At 47.9% G+C, this 16,565-nt stretch overlaps 1 protein-coding gene across 5 annotated transcripts in view; it reads right to left on the minus strand.

The window, feature by feature from the left end:
- Positions 1-16,565, minus strand: part of LOC138303566 (ephrin type-B receptor 5-like) — a 209,640-nt gene that overhangs the window by 127,651 nt on the left and 65,424 nt on the right. For 3 of the 5 annotated variants that reach the window (XM_069242826.1, XM_069242827.1, XM_069242828.1), the window contains one exon: positions 11,672-12,356. In XM_069242826.1, coding sequence (XP_069098927.1) covers positions 11,672-12,356 — 685 coding nt within the window. Of the gene's footprint in view, positions 1-4,758; positions 4,872-5,397; positions 6,585-7,000; positions 7,740-11,671; positions 12,357-16,565 lie in introns of those variants that run through there. The other 2 variants (XM_069242830.1, XM_069242831.1) reach the window with 2 other exon arrangements.

The following is a 16,565-nucleotide window of genomic DNA, read 5'->3' on the forward strand; positions in this document are numbered from 1 at the left end:
CAGGGCAAAGACTTCACCTTTCACTGTAGGCAAATCCACCACCTGACGGAACACGATGTAGCTGTGCATGTGTTTCAGCAGGGCAGACAACACTCTTGACAACACGTTTGAGAACATAGGCTGGGACATCCCTGATGCTATGGCCACTGTTGTTTGAAAAGACCCACATGCCAGGAAATGAAGTACTGACAGGACCTGCACTAGAGGGGGGATTCCTGTGGGATGGCGGATAGCTGACATCAGGTTTGGCTCCAACTGGGCTCACAGTTCCAGGATTGTGGTATGATCAAGTCTGTATGTGACAATTACATGTCACTCCTCCATTGTCGACATGTCCACCAGCGGTCTGTACACCGGAGGATGCCGCCATCTCCTCACCTGCCCCAGCGGACGTGCTCTATGGAGGAGAACAGCGAGCAGAGAGTCAACCAACACTGAGGTACGTAAACACAACTTTATTAATTTTTTTAAATCGATGTATGCCTGTATTAGTGTTTATGCAAGGCCTAGATATGTGTGGCACAATCAAAATTAATTCCATGTGGCCCCCTGAAAAGGCAGCTGCCTGACCTGTGAGGTGGGACAAAGGGATATGATGTATCTACTGTGGTGCTGTACACCGTCACGGTAGGTGGTTGAAGACTGCGGCGCAATCCTGCATTGGTTAACATTGGACCCTATGGGTTCCAGGAGCCAATGACAATGTACGCCGGCGGTGACGGTACGCACTGCTGCGGACGTGACCGCCATTTTCTGTCTGTTCACTCACTTGATACCTGATCTTCGACAGGAGAGGACCTACACTGCAAGTGCTGCTGTGACCTCAGTCTGGAACAATGGCTCATGTGTCTGGGGAAAGGGCCCCTGCCTTCAGCACGGAGGAGTTGGAGAAACTAGTGGATGGGGTCCTCCCCCAGTACACGCTACTCTACGGTCCTCCAGACAAACAGGTAAGTACACTGTGAGCATGCTGAATGGGCAATGCCTATGTGGAGTGGTGTGGATAAAAGATGGGGGGGAGAATGAGGCGTGCATGAAACGGCAGTGAGTGCATGTGCATCATGGCAAGGGTAGCGATGCGGGCCAATGACTGTGACGGTGCGGATGGTTATATCTTCTCCTTTTCCTCTGTACTATTCCTTTAGGTCAGCCCCCACCATAAGAAGGATATTTGGCGTGCCATCGCCAAGGAAGTCCGGACCCTGAGGGTCCACCACAGACGGAGCACCCACTGCCGGAAAAGATGGGAGGACATTCGCCGCTGGAGCAAGAAGACGGCGGAGGCCCAGCTGGGGATGGCCTCCCAACGTGGGAGGGGTGCCCATCGCACCATGACCCCCCTGATGTTCCGGATCCTGGCGGTGGCGTATCCGGAGTTGGATGGGCGCTTGAGGGCATCACATCAGCCACAAGGGGGTGAGTACACTCTCATTCTGCTGATTCAGCATGCAGTGGAGGTGTCTGGGTGGGGGAGGTGGGCTGCGAGTTTAGTAGGCAAGGTCCCTTCTTAAGGCAGGCTATGTGGCACCCCACCCCACCTGTGTTCAGAGGCAACTACACCTAGTCAGGCTCCTGTGACTTCCATGTGTGCAGCAATCGGGCATAGGCCTTGTACCCCATGTCCCTGTGATTAATGAGGGAACTCAAAGTGCACGGTGTAGTCAGGGGGCTTCTGTGTCTGTAGTGTCTGCCAATGGTAGCGATATTGCATGCACTGAACATGTTTTCTTCTGTCCCCCCCCCCCTTTTTGTGGTCTCCCTGTTCTTGTGTGCATTAGCATCATTAGGCGGAGGAGCAGTGGCAGTGGAGCAGGAGGGAGCTGCATCCCACATGGGCCTGGAGGGCGACACAACGGAGTCAGAAGCCACCAGTGGGACGGAGGGCGAGTGGAGCTCCACAGCGGTGACAGGAGCTGAAACCAGCAACATGGACTCCTCCTCTGATGGGAGCTCCCTTGCGGTGGAGGGCCCCTCTGTGCCCCCTGCATCTACAGGTACAGCCGCCACCCTCCCTACCAGCACCGCCCTCCCAGCAGCCCCTCAGCGTGTGCCCCGTGGCCACTCACCCAGGAAGGTGGGCATCTCCTTCGCCCCAGGTACCTCAGGCCCTGTCAGCCCTGCTGCCCTCAGTGAGGAAGACATTGACCTCCTCAGGTCCCTCACTGTTGGCCAGTCTACCATTTTGAATGCCATCCAGGGTGTAGAGAGGCAGTTGCAACAGACCAATGCATACCTGGAGGGCATTCATTCTGGTCAGGCAGCCCAACAGCGAGCTTTTCAGACTCTGGCCTCAGCACTGACGGCAGCCATTGTCCCTGTGTTCAGCCTCCCCCCTCCAACTTCCTCCACCCAGACCCAAACCCCTTTACCTCAGCCTATCCCAAGCACACCATCAGACCAGCATGCACACACCTCAACACACTGTTCTGCTTTCCTTATCTCGTAATCAGAGCTTACAGAACATATCAAGAATGCACTTCTGAGTTCAAAGAAGACCTTTATTGTTGTTAATTCTTCCCCACCCACAAGTTCGTGAGAGACGAATTATTAGATTTCAAGCACAAAAGTAGTCACAGCATTAAAACAAAATATATCACAATTGCAATGTACACAGTAGGTTATATGTATATAAGATATTGATAAGATATTGAATGCAACGCAAAACAAATACTTCACCGTGAGAGAAACTATTTACAGCTTCATCTTTCTGGGGTCTGCAAGTTGATGACTCCGGTCAACTGCGAGAAAGAGATTATCTACCCACACGGGAGACTGGCAACTGGCACCAAGTTCCAGTCTGAAGTCAGGCAGATTCGATCTAATTCTCTGAAGCACGAGTCATCCGTTACAAAAGCGTGCCCCCTCCTCTCAGACCTGGGAAAACTACGCAAGCCTTTGGAGACTGGCCAGATCTCCTAGACTCCTCCTCTTCCCAAGCCTGAGCAGGAAGGAAAAACACCAAATGTACCCTCTCTTATCAGGTCTAGTCTACTGTGCGAAGAAAACAGCTTGGTTCATCTTGTGGAAAAACACAGCTTGGAAAAATACAGCTTGGATTCTCAACTGCAATGTCTAACTCCACGTTAAAGGCAATAGGCAGCTAACCTAAATATCAAATGTAATGTCTAGTGTCATGTCAAAGCCAATAGGTAGCTGAGCTGAATACAAAATGCAATGTCTAATATCATGTCAAAGCCAATAGGCAGCTGAGCTGAATACAAAATGCAATGTCTAATATCATGTCAAAGCCAATAGGCAGCTAAACTGAATACAGCATTTCAAAGCCAATAGGCAGAATACAGAATGTAATGGCTAATGCAATGTCAAAGCCAATAGGCGGCTAAACTGGATACAGAAGGTAATGGCTAATGCCCTTTCAAAGCCAATAGGCGGCTAGGCTGAACAAAACATATAGGGGGTTATTCTAACTTTGGAGGAGGTGTTAATCCGTCCCAAAAGTGACGGAAAAGTGACGGATTTACCACCAGGCGTATTACGAGTCCATTATATCCTATGGAACTCGTAATACGGCTGGTGGTATATCCGTCACTTTACCGTCACTTTTGGGACGGATTAACACTCCTCCAAAGTTAGAATAACCCCCATAATGTGCTACTGGTGAACATTGAGGAACTAATATGCGCAGTGGTGAAACACAAAGGGGGTCATTCTAACATTGGCGGGCGGCGGAGGCCGCCCGCCAATGTTCCTCCAACAGAACACCGCTCCGCGGTCAGAAGACCGCCGCAGTGATTCTGAGTTTCCCCCTGGGCTGGCGGGCGACCGCCAAAAGGCCGCCCGCCAGCCCAGGGGGAAACAGCCTTCCCACGAGGACGCCGGCTCAGAATTGAGCCGGCGGAGTGGGAAGGTGCGACGGGTGCAGTGGCACCCGTCGCGTATTTCAGTGTCTGCAATGCAGACACTGAAATACAAGGTGGGGCCCTCTTACGGGGGCCCCTGCAGTGCCCATGCCATTGGCATGGGCACTGCAGGGGCCCCCAGGGGCCCCGCGCCACCCCCTACCGCCATCCTGTTCCTGGCGGCAGGATGGCGGTAGGGGGTGTCAGAATCCCCATGGCGGCGGAGCGCGCTCCGCCGCCATGGAGGATTCTAAAGTGCAGCGGAAAGTTGGCGGTACACCGCCGACTTTCCGTTTCTGGCCGCGGCTGAACCGCCGCGGTCAGAATGCCCAGCGGTGCACCGCCAGCCTGTTGGCGGTGCTCCCGCGGTCATTCGCCCTGGCGGTTTTTACCACCAGGGTTAGAATGACCACCAAAGTCATTGGTCAAACAAAACTAATCGCATCACATTCCACCCTATGACCAATGAATTTTTGTTTCACATATCTCTTGTTTCAAACAAAAAAAACATCAGCACAACAAAAAAAACATTATCAGCAAGTCATATTTGAATGATCAAAGCAATCACTGTAAAGCAATGGAAGTGGATTAACATATAGATCTCATAACCTTTCACCTCAGATACATCTACACAGAAAAGACTGAAACATTTATACTCTGAATGAGATGATAGTGTCTCTAAAATAGCAATTTGATGTTGCATGAGTACTACTCATGTAAAGGTGCACGGTCCACCTGAAAGGTTTGCTGGAAGGTAAGTGAAAGTCAGAGTTCAATACGAAAAAACACAGACAGTTAACTGATAAGGTTGCTTAGTTCCAGTAGAAGAATGCAATCAAACAAGTTGAACTTGAACTGAAGGCGCCACTTGCGCAAAATGGATCCATGGTGCTCGTACTTTACTCAGTCAGGTTCAGGTTGGGGGTTCGGTCCCTTCCCCGACCCCACATGCACACATCCAAAGGGGGACCACACAGCACACTCAGGGACAGTGGCGAAACGTGGTAGGATCTGCAAAAGAAAAAAGTATGACTTTTCTTGCAAATAACATTTTTCATTTAAAATGTACCCTTCCTCTTTCTTTCCCTGTTTTATAATCCGCAGGACGTTTTTGGGACCCTTTATTATATTTTCTGCAGGTTCTGGAGAGTCATCTGGGGCTTTAACCCACACCTCAGCACAGAAGTTTTTATCTGCTGCACCACAGCTTCCCTTTTCTTGCACTGTCAGAAGGGCTGGGGCAGACTCATTCTTTACCAAACCTCCATTCACTGCACTTTTGACAATTTGGGTCATTCTGTCTCCAATTTGTATGAATGAATCAGATTCTTTTCTAGTTATCAGCATAATTTTGATTTTTTCTTGATAATCTGCAGCAATCACTTCCCCTAAAACCTGATCAATTTGCCATATCTGTTCTGGTAACTTTCCTCTCCCCAACTGCTCTGTGATTGCTTGTGGGACAGATTGCTTTTGTGCGTGCTGCACATTTTGTTCCAAATCCAGGGGAATGTGCATCTCTCTCATCTCTGCCCACCTGTAAGTGGCTTTTTCTCCCAGCTGTTCACATTTCTGGTGCACCCACTTAGCCATCCCCACTAAGTCAGAATTCTGGGTGTACACTTCTCTCTCTGAATTTTTCTCATTAACATCTGCAAGGGAATTGAACCAGTTAGGTACAAGCCATATGAAAAAACCAAACAGCTAAACCATTGGCAATGAACCAAAAATCAGTGTAAAAATGACACATCTCACGTAGGTCTTGCTTTAAAATCTGACACACATTGTACAAAGCTGTTCCTTCTCCTGTGCCAGAAAATAACATTTCAGTCAATGAATCATTAGTAAAACAAACATTCTTTTTATCTTCAGTGGACACGAATTCAAATGGTGCACTCAATTTTACTAGTGACTCTTTTACCTGTGGTACTCTAGCCCTGTCTTGCCTGTACCAGATCCAGTGTATGATCCTAGCTAGGGGCACTCTTTTCTTCCCCTGTTCTTGATTTACATGTACATCAGTATTTCCCTCTTGCACTGCGCAGAAACCTAAAGTCTGCATTATTTAATTTGCCAAATCACAAGTGTGCAGCTGCATATAATTTTTCCCAGTGACCATATACCAAAGTGTTAGGATTTCACTCAAATGAGGGCTATTCAGTTTCCAAAAATCAAACAAGCTAATGAAACTCAGTGTCTCTTGCTTAGTGCAAACAGTAAGAAACTTTAAAATCTTTCGCTTTACTTCATTTTGCAACGGTAACTCGTAAATCACATTCTGAGCTCTATCGTTCTCGTCCGTGTTATCAGTTAAGGAATGCACTTTGACTGCCAAAAAACCTGGCTCACACGGAGGCTCAGAGCAGCTCGAAGCTGTCTTAACCCCCTCATTACTGGAATGGGAAAAGAAAGATTCTTCTAAAACAGCATTTTTATAACTTTCAGCATTATCTTGAATTAATGTATTCTGGCTAATTCGCTCACGTAAATTCTCATTTTCATGTTCCAACTGCCTACATTTCTCCTGCATTTCTCTGTAAGCAGATAAAAGTATCCAAACCCTTCTGTCAAAAACAAAAGGAACATCACTGCTCTCAAAAGGCACATTTTCTAAATATGCTTTATCACAACAAGAAAACGTATTTCTCATAGCACCATCTGGCAGTTTAACTACACATGCATTTTCAAACATGGTCTGCCGTGCTTCTGTAATTCTCCAAACAACAAAAAACAATTACACTTTTAAATTGTGCACGTAGAAATCTATAATTGGACTCTACCCCACTTCTGTTCCAAAATGTTCTGCTTTCCTTCTTATCTCGTAATCAGAGCTTACAGAACATATCAAGAATGCACTTCTGAGTTCAAAGAAGACCTTTATTGTTGTTAATTCTTCCCCACCCACAAGTTTGTGAGAGACGAATTATTAGATTTCAAGCACAAAAGTAGTCACAGCATTAAAACAAAATATATCACAATTGCAATGTACACAGCAGGTTATATATATATAAGATATTGATAAGATATTGAATGCAACGCAAAACAAATACTTCACCGTGTGAGAAACTATTTACAGCTTCATCTTTCTGGGGTCTGCAAGTTGATGACTCCGGTCAACTGCAAGAAAGAGATTTACCTACCCACACGGGAGACTGGCAACTGGCGCCAAGTTCCAGCCCGAAGTCAGGCAGATTTCAATCTAATTCTCTGAAGCCCGAGTCATCCTTACAAAAGCGTGCCCCCTCCTCTCAGACCAAGGAAAACTACGCAAGCCTTTGGAGTCTGGCCAGATCTCCTAGACTCCTCCTCTTCCCAAGCCTGAGCAGGAAGGAAAAACACCAAATGTACCCTCTCTTATCAGGTCTAGTCTACTGTGCGAAGAAAACAGCTTGGTTCATCTTGTGGAAAAACACAGCTTGGAAAAATACAGCTTGGATTCTCAACTGCAATGTCTAACTCCACGTTAAAGGCAATAGGCAGTTAACCTAAATATCAAATGTAATGTCTAGTGTCATGTCAAAGCCAATAGGCAGCTGAGCTGAATACAAAATGCAATGTCTAATATCATGTCAAAGCCAATAGGCAGCTGAGCTGAATACAAAATGCAATGTCTAATATCATGTCAAAGCCAATAGGCAGCTAAACTAAACACAGCATTTCAAAGCCAATAGGCAGAATACAGAATGTAATGGCTAATGCAATGTCAAAGCCAATAGGCGGCTAAACTGGATACAGAAGGTAATGGCTAATGCCCTTTCAAAGCCAATAGGTGGCTAGGCTGAACAAAACATATAGGTGGTCATTCTAACCCTGGCGGTAAAAACCGCCAGGGCGAATGACCGCGGTAGCACCGCCAACAGGCTGGCGGTGCACCGCTGGGAATTCTGACCGCGGCGGTTCAGCCGAGGCCAGAAACAGAAAGTCGGCGGTGTACCGCCGACTTTCCGCTGCCCTTGAGAATCCTCCATGGCGGCGGAGCGCGCTCCGCCGCCATGGGGATTCTGACACCCCATACCGCCATCCACCCGCCAGGAACAGGATGGCGGTATGGGGTGCCGCGGGGCCCCTGGGGGCCCCTGCAGTGCCCATGCCAATGGCATGGGCACTGCAGGAGCCCCCGTAAGAGGGCCCCACTTTGTATTTCAGTGTCTGCATTGCAGACACTGAAATACGCGACGGGTGCCACTGCATCCGTCGCACCTTCCCACTCCGCCGGCTCAATTCTGAGCCGGCGTCCTCGTGGGAAGGCTGTTTCCCACTGGGCTGGCGGGCGGCCTTTTGGCAGTCGCCCGCCAGCCCAGTGGGAAACCCAGAATGACCGCCGCGGTCTTTCGACCGCGGTACGGTCTTCTGGCGGTTCCCGCTTGGCGGGCGGCTCCCGCCGCCCGCCAAGATTAGAATCAGGGCCATAATGTGCTACTGGTGAACATTGAGCAACTTATATGCGCAGTGGTGAAACACAAAGTCATTGGTCAAACAAAACTAATCGCATCACACACACAAGGGAAGCTCAGGCAAACATAAGCACCACACATCCCACAGGCACTCACGCAAGCATCATACAGATGCAGACATAACAACATCCACTGCCTCCACTGTGTCCCCCCTCCTCCTCATCTCCCTCCTCCCTCCCAGTCTTGTCTCCACTCACACCTGCATGCTCTACATCTTCATCCAATACATCCATCACCAGCACACCCACCACCACTCCCCACTCACTTGCACTCACCACCCCCAGTAGGGCAGCCAGTGTGCCAAGGAGCCAGACCACGGACAGTCCCCCACCTCAAAAGCACAAAAAGTTGTCCGGCAGGAGAGAGGCAAAACATCTACCACCAAAGCCTCTCCCAGGAGTACAGTTGGGAGTGGGAAGACAGCTGCACCACCATCCAAGGTGGGGAAGGGGCACAGAAAAACAGGCAAGTAAAACCTGCAAGGCAGACAAGACCGCCACCAGCACCGCTGAACAGGACACCGCCGCCACCAGCACCGCTGCCAAGGACACCACCGCCACAAGCACCGCTGCCAAGGACACCGCCGCCACCAGCACCTCTGAACAGGACACCGCCGCCACCAGCACCTCTGCCAAGGACACCGCTGCCACAAGCACCGCTGCCAAGGACAACGCCACTGCAAGCACCGCTGCCAAGGACACCCCCGCCACCAGCACCGCTGAACAGGACACAGCCGCCACCAGCACCGCTGAACAGGACACCGCCGCCAAAAGCACCTCAGGCCAATGAGCCCCAAAAGCTCCGACGCTACTGAGGCCTCCACGAGCAGGATGAACCACTCTGGGCACAAAGCCCCCTCCAGAACCAGTGGAGAATCACATCCACTACTTCAGTCCTTGGCAGGATGAAGCACTCAGGGCACCAAGCCCCCTCCAGAACCAGTGGGGAATCACATCCACTACCTCAGTCCTTGGCAGGATGAAGCACTCTGGGCACAAAGCCCCCTCCAGAACCAGTGGAGAATCACATCCACTACCTCAGTCCTTGGCAGGATGAAGCACTCTGGGCACCAAGCCCCCTCCAGAACCAGTGGAGAATCACATCCACTACCTCAGTCCTTGGCAGGATGAAGCACTCTGGCACAAAGCCCCCTCCAGAACCAGTGGAGAAAGGCATCCACTTGTGAGTCTGTGGCTTGGTACTCCCCAGGATGCAGCAGTGGGCAAACCACCCACTGTAAAGACTTGTGAGACTGTGGCTTTGCACTCCCCAGGATACATCAATGGGCATGGAGCCCCCTTGTGGATCTAGCGTCGTGCACTAATCCGGCTGAGGTGCTCCCCCTTCCCTTCCCCCTGAGGTGCCTGTTGTATTTCTATCTGATGCCCCTGCTGTGTTCTCTCCGTTTTGATCGGGTATTGAGTGTGAGCCTCGCCCATGCATTTTGGGCCCAGTGGTCCACGGACTTTAATGGTGGAATACCTTGGACTTGTATTCTTGGTGTATATATTTGTTTATAGTGTAAATATATATATATATATATATTTTATTACTGTATTTTAATAGATTACAAATGTTCAACTAATTTCCTTTTGTCCTTGCATTCTTCCGGGGGGGTTGGGGGCTGTAAATGTAATGTATCAACATGTACTTGTGTGTGTGTTGTAGTGGGTGAGGGTGGGGGTGGGAGTGTTGCGTGTAGCATATGTGTCACTCTTTTTTCCCTCCCCCCTCCCCTGTGTCGTAGGTGCAGTACTCACGTGGTCTTCGCCGCCATCTTTGATGTTCCTGGTAGAGGAGCAGGAAGACAAAGGCAGGGAGTATCTGGAGCTCGGGTTCCATGGCGTCCTGGTTCCTCGTGGGGTGTGTGGAGGTGAGCGTTTTCCCTTCCAAGTCCTGTTTCTGCCATGTTTTTGTTCGCGGTGAATACGCCCCGGAAAAGGTGGCGGATTGGACTGTTGTAATACAGTGGGCGGAACCTTTTCTTCCGCCTGTCTGTTGGTGGTGACCGCCGCGGTGTTTGTTTCTACCGCTGTGGCGGTCGGAGTGTTAAAGTAGCTGTCTATGTTGGCGGTTTCCGCCACGGTCGTAATTCTATATTTTTTACCACCGCTTTAACACCGACCGCCAGGGTTGTAATGACCACCCTTCCTGACTCTTTATCTCTCTGTTGCAAGTTCTTTTTCAACCCAGCTTTTCTCCATTTTCACTGTTTTTCACGCTTTCTCTATTTCCATTTTCCCTCCTTTTTATGTTTTTCTCTTGCCGGCTCTGGATAAAGGTTTGTTGAAAAATAAGTTAATATTTCCAAAAATGAGTGCCTTTGTGCCCCAGCAGCAACCACGAACTAAAATAAACCCTGATGGCATGATATATCATAGTGTTGTAGGTAATGCAAGGGCAACACAACACTAAAGTCAGACTTACCAAGCCCTCCAAGGCCACTGTGTATAGCCCTAGAGTGCTTGGTAAACCTGGAGTAATGCAAGGCAGCACTAGTCTTACTGTGCCACAGGGAGGCGTTCCGTGGGAGGAGCATGGGTGTTACCACACTTTCACCCATGGTTTTTGGCACATTCCCAAATTTACCATCATTGCTAGACCTAGGAAAGCATCACAAAGCTAAACCTTCCCAAGGAAGGCATAACAAGGAGAAATACCTTTATTTCTCCTCTTTTCCTCTCCGTGTGCTGCATTCTGCAGCACACATAAAAAAGAGAATAACACCTCAGAGGATTATTTTTGTGCCAGAAGAATCCGTCCTGCAACGCAGGCACCCTTGCACCCAGGTGCAAAGGTGTCTGTATTGATGCAACACAGCACATTGGGTACCAGTGCAAGGAGAGGACAGGCATGGGAAATATATTGTTAAATATGGTGCATTCCTGCCCTCACGTTTTCATGCAGCACAGCGAGTGCAGCAAGGTGTCTTGCTGTGTTGCATTAAGTATTGCAAAATCTACCCCTGAGTTTAAGCAACGGTGGGCTACAGGAATTTGCCACAAAATGTTTATATATTTTAAATAACTAAGCATTCTTCTTAAGTTAGTGAAGGCAGCAACACCTGAAAAGAAAACACTTTAAACAGTTTTTCTGTTACTAACTGTCAAAAACCCATTTCTTGCTAGACAATTTTTTCCACAATTTTTTGGTGCAAATGTTTCCTTTTGTGGCAAGTTTTGTGAAGATGACACATGTCACAATTTTGTTTTGCGCATCTCTCTTTCATTCTAAAGGTCAAACAAGGAGCCCACAGAAGGAATCTGAAAGAAGAAACATTTGTTGCTGTATCTCAACATTTTAAAGCAAGTCACTAAAACAGTTGCCTTGTGATCCTTGGACTGATAAAGGACTTACCCTTGCATGCTGTTCTTTCTTCATTAGATTCATGACCTGCCTGGCAAGTGCACCCCCCAATGGACACCATCCACTCTCCCTCCGAATTGCAGTGAAGTTTCACCAAAGAGCCCATCTCCTTGGCGTTCACAACACAGACCCCAGGAACCTCCACCAATGCTGCACTCTCCCCTCCTGTGTAAGTCTCCGGAAAGGAGGCAAATGACTTAACCACAGCCGGACACTTGTAAAAGAAGACATGGACCGCCATCAGCGAGAGGCACGCGCCAGAGTCCTGGAATGCCAGGTAGAATCCACGCTGCCTTAGTGGTCCAAAGCTCCGCGTCTTGATGTTCACCTGAAGCATCTTCCCAGGGATGTCCACCTTGGAGAAGCTCTCATCTGCAGCAATCGTGTCCACTTTGACCCAGGGTCCCTCTCTCCACTCTGGGGAGGATAAGGTGGCATTGTCCCGATCCGCTGCGTGATAGTACAGGGTGAAGGTCTCTTTGCACGAAGACACTATGGCTCGCAAGCTGCCACAGTCTCTGACTGAAAAATGTAGACGGACGTACACCCTCAGAGCACCATGGGCGTCGATGAAATGTGTACGAAGCCAGTTGTTCTGATTGGGCTGATTCACATTACAGACCTCGTAGGTGCGGATCAATTGTTTCTTATCATCCAAGACGCTCACCTCATCCCACTGCACAGAAAATAAAAAGAACCATTAACAATACTAGAAATATGTAACATGGGAAGCTTTGTAAATTCATCATCACCACTCATATATCAGAAGATGGGGTGTAATGTCTCTTGGTAGGAAGCTGAAGTTCGACTTGGATAATAACCGTACATATATGTGAGTGTGACGCATAAATATACCATTTGAAGAAAAGGAACCAGGTCCACCAACCTGCTTATTTCAATGTGGTCTCTGGCCCTCAACTCCTATATGGTCAGCTGCCTTTTACTTCCATGTGAAATTCACTCTCTCTGCCTGTTGTAAGCTCTTTTAATGCTATTGTGCCATTTTGTCTGTTTTTGTCAAGCTTCTACTATTCATGTGCTTTGCATAAAAACATTATTTTCCAAAGTTTTTCCAGACCCCTAGCACACCTTACCCTTCTAGTCTTCCTTTCTCACACTCACACAGTGTAAAATTTGCTTCGGTGCACTCCTTATCTGTATTTCAATTACCCTATATGTGTAGGCAGGCACCTACAGATTAGTGCATGCATTGTTTTCATTTTAAAGGCCCTGTAGGCAGTGCTTAATTTGAGCTGGTGGTTGACAGTATTTATTTTGAGCTGATGGTTGAGAGTGCTTAATTTGAGCTGGTGGTTGTCAGTGCTTAATTTGAGCTGGTGGTTGACAGTGCTTAATTTGAGCTGGTGGTTGCTGATAGGGGCCACGGCACTCATTTTTTGGGACTTGCACTTATTTCTCCTCATGAGACATTTCCCAAGGGCAAGAGAGGGTAAAACACAAGGGGAAGGGAGGTGAAGAGAAAAAAAAATATTGCTACAAACAGAGAAAGAAGGAACCTGCAGGGGAGAGATGCTAGTGGATTAAAGAGACATGAGGTGGATTGAAGACTACACAGCCTTGGTTTCCAAAATGCTGACATTTAATCCACCGACTGTAGGCTTTTGAGCAGGTCTTTCGGTACCAGCATTCATTGTTTTACAAATTAAGCACTGCCTGTAGGGAAGAGCAGACCCTGTGGAAGAGTGCTGAATTTATTCTGTTGTTTTCCTGCCATGGGAAGAACAGGGCCCAAGAGGTAATTTGTTGCGATAGAGGCCAGACTCCTACAGGGTATCATAGTCATTCTTCTTCGATTAAAAGGACATGAGAGCAATGAAAGGGCTGGGATCTCTCATCATCGCACAACACACACACACACATACCCACAAACATATAGTTATATAGTATTATTACTGCAGTGAGAGTCCAACAACGGGCATTCTAGCATGTCTCTTTGTTCAGTGAAGGCTTTACTGATTTGCTAAAAAAAAAAATGCTTACCTTATATGCTATGTTTATTTAATGTACGATTTTACACACTATACCCTAGCCTCTGCTTCCAAGCAGCATATCTATGATCAATTGTCTGTTTTCTATCTCTGTTAGACCTGACATGCCTTAGGGTGGTCACCCCTAACTTTTTGCCTGCCTCCCTCCACTTTTTGGACCCTGTTTTGCTGGCTTTTAGACTCTGCGCACTTTACCACTGCTAACCAGTGCTAAAGTGCATATGCTCTCTCCCTTTTTAAACATGGTAACTTTGGATCATACCTGATTGGACTATTTAATTTACTTATAAGTCCCTAGTAATGTGCACTATGTGTGCCTAGGGCCTGTAGATTAAAGGCTACTAGTGGACCTGCAGCACTGCTTGTGCCACCTTCTTCAGTAGCCCCTTAACCTTGTCTCAGGCTTGCCATTGCAAGGCCTGTGTGTGCAGTTTTACTGCCACTTCGACTTGGCATTTAAAAGCACTTGCCAAGCCTAGAACTCCCCTTTTTCTACATATAAGTCACCCCTAATGTGTGCCCTAGGTAACCCCTAGAGCAGGGTGCTGTGTAGGTAAAAGGCAGGACATGTACCTGTGTAGTTATATGTCCTGGTAGTGTAAAACTCCTAAATTTGCTTTTACACTACTGTGAGGCCTGCTCCCTTCATAGGCTAACATTGGGGCTGCCCTCATACATTGTTGAAGTGGCAGCTGCTGATCTGAAAGGAACAGGAAGGTCATATTTAGTATGGCCAGAATGGTAATACAAAATCCTGCTGACTGGTGAAGTCGGATTTAATATTACTATTCTAGAAATGCCACTTTTAGAAAGTGAGCATTTCTTTGCACTTAAATCTTTATGTGCCTTACAATCCAAGTCTGGCTGGGCTTGGTTGACAGCTCCTTGTGCATTCACTCAGACACACCCCAAACACAAGGTACTCAGCCTCACTTGCATACATCTGCATTTTGAATGGGTCTTCCTGGGCTGGGAGGGTGGATGGCCTGCTCTCACACAAAGGACTGCCACACCCCCTACTGGGACCCTGGCAGACAGGATTGAACTGAAAGGGGACCTGGTGCACTTCTTAGCCACTCTTTGAAGTCTCCCCCACTTCAAAGGCACATTTGGGTATAAAACAGGGCCTCTGCCCTACCTCATCAGACACTTGCTGGAGAAGAAACCTGAACCAGAAATTACATCCTGCCAAGAAGAACTTCCTGGCTGCTCAAAGGACTCACCTGTCTGCTTTCTACAAAGGACTGCTGCCTTGCTGTTGGCCTGCTGCCTTGCTGAACTCTTGTCTGGCTGTGAAAGTGCTCTCCAAGGGCTTGGATTGAGCTTGCCTTCTGTTCCCTGAAGTCTCAGGACCAAAAAGACTTCTCTTTTTCACTTGGACGCTCTGCACACCGAGGCTGATCGAGGCGACGCCTTCGGGACGACCGGAACTTCGACACACGGCCTCGCAAGGACAACGCCGCCCGACCCCCAGAGGAGAAATCGACGCGACGCCTGCCGTGAGAGCGAAATTTCTACGCGCAGCCCCGCAGAACGACACGCAGCCAGAAAACAAGCAGGAAAATCCACGCACAGACCCGGGACATCTGCTAATCCCCGCGATCCACAGAAAGAGACTGTCCGCGCGTCGGAAAACGACGCCCGACTTCCCCGCGTGAAAAATAACAACGCAAGTCCGTGTGTGCTGGGGAGAAATCGACGCACACATCATTTTTCCACGTATCTCTTCTTCTGTGGCCCTCTGAGGAGATTTTCCACTCCAAACCAGGTACTTTGTGCTTGAAAGAGACTTTGTTTGCTTTTTAAAGATTTAAGACACTTCATATCACTTTTCAGTGATATCTCTACAAATTCACATTGCAACTTTATTCGTTTTGACCTACAATTATCCTGATAAATATTATATATTTTTCTAAACACTGTGTGGTGTATTTTTGTGGTGCTATATGGTGGTATTGTATGATTTATTGCACAAATACTTTACACATTGCCTTCTAAGTTAAGCCTGACTGCTCGTGCCAAGCTACCAGAGGGTGGGCACAGGCTAATTTTGGGTTGTGTGTGACTTACCCTGACTAGAATGAGGGTTCTTGCTTGGACAGAGGGTAACCTGTTTGCCAATCAAAAACCCCATTTCTAACAATCGCCATACACGCTCCCCTATTCTTATGACAGTGAGACCTCCCGAACGTATGTGTCTTTATGTGGTACATCTATAGCGCCAACCTAGCCAAAAGCAGTGGAGTACTGCATAGGGTCACAAATATGGCGGATGTCCAGTTGGCTATATTAAAAGTGCATTATATCTGGGCCTTAGTGATATTTTAACTATGCTGGAGTAATCAGAGCAATTTCTTGTTACTCTTGTACCAGGAAATTACTGGAAATTATGCAATTATGCCCTCTTGCATAATTTTGAATATTTGGGTAAAAATTACCACTGGAAGAGAACAGAACAGAGCACGAGTGGCTGTTAGCTGCCGCTGTTCATGTTCTGCTGCATTTAAGGCTATTTCCTTAGCACAAAAAGCATCCACTTTGAACGCCTTTTGGGCTAAAGAAATAGCACTAAATGCTGGCTATGCATATGTGAACCTGCACATTTACGCTGGGCTGTGCATAATTACGCTACTGCTACTTACGCGCGTAACATCCATCCCTTGTTTTAGCCAAGGCACTTGCATCATGCCCCGTTCTGACAGAGTATCCCATCTGCTAAACTCTGAATAAAGCCCTTAACACCTCTCTGGCTAGAAAGAAAGTACCATAATGATGCAACATCTTGGGGTACCACAATACGGAAGCTCAAAATACAGCCCTGCTGCAGAACAGACAATGGCGGAGTAAACTGTACCTAAGACGTGTGCTGTGAAAAG

Source organism: Pleurodeles waltl, chromosome 7 (assembly GCF_031143425.1).
Source record: "Pleurodeles waltl isolate 20211129_DDA chromosome 7, aPleWal1.hap1.20221129, whole genome shotgun sequence".
Taxonomy (NCBI): Eukaryota; Metazoa; Chordata; class Amphibia; order Caudata; family Salamandridae; genus Pleurodeles; species Pleurodeles waltl.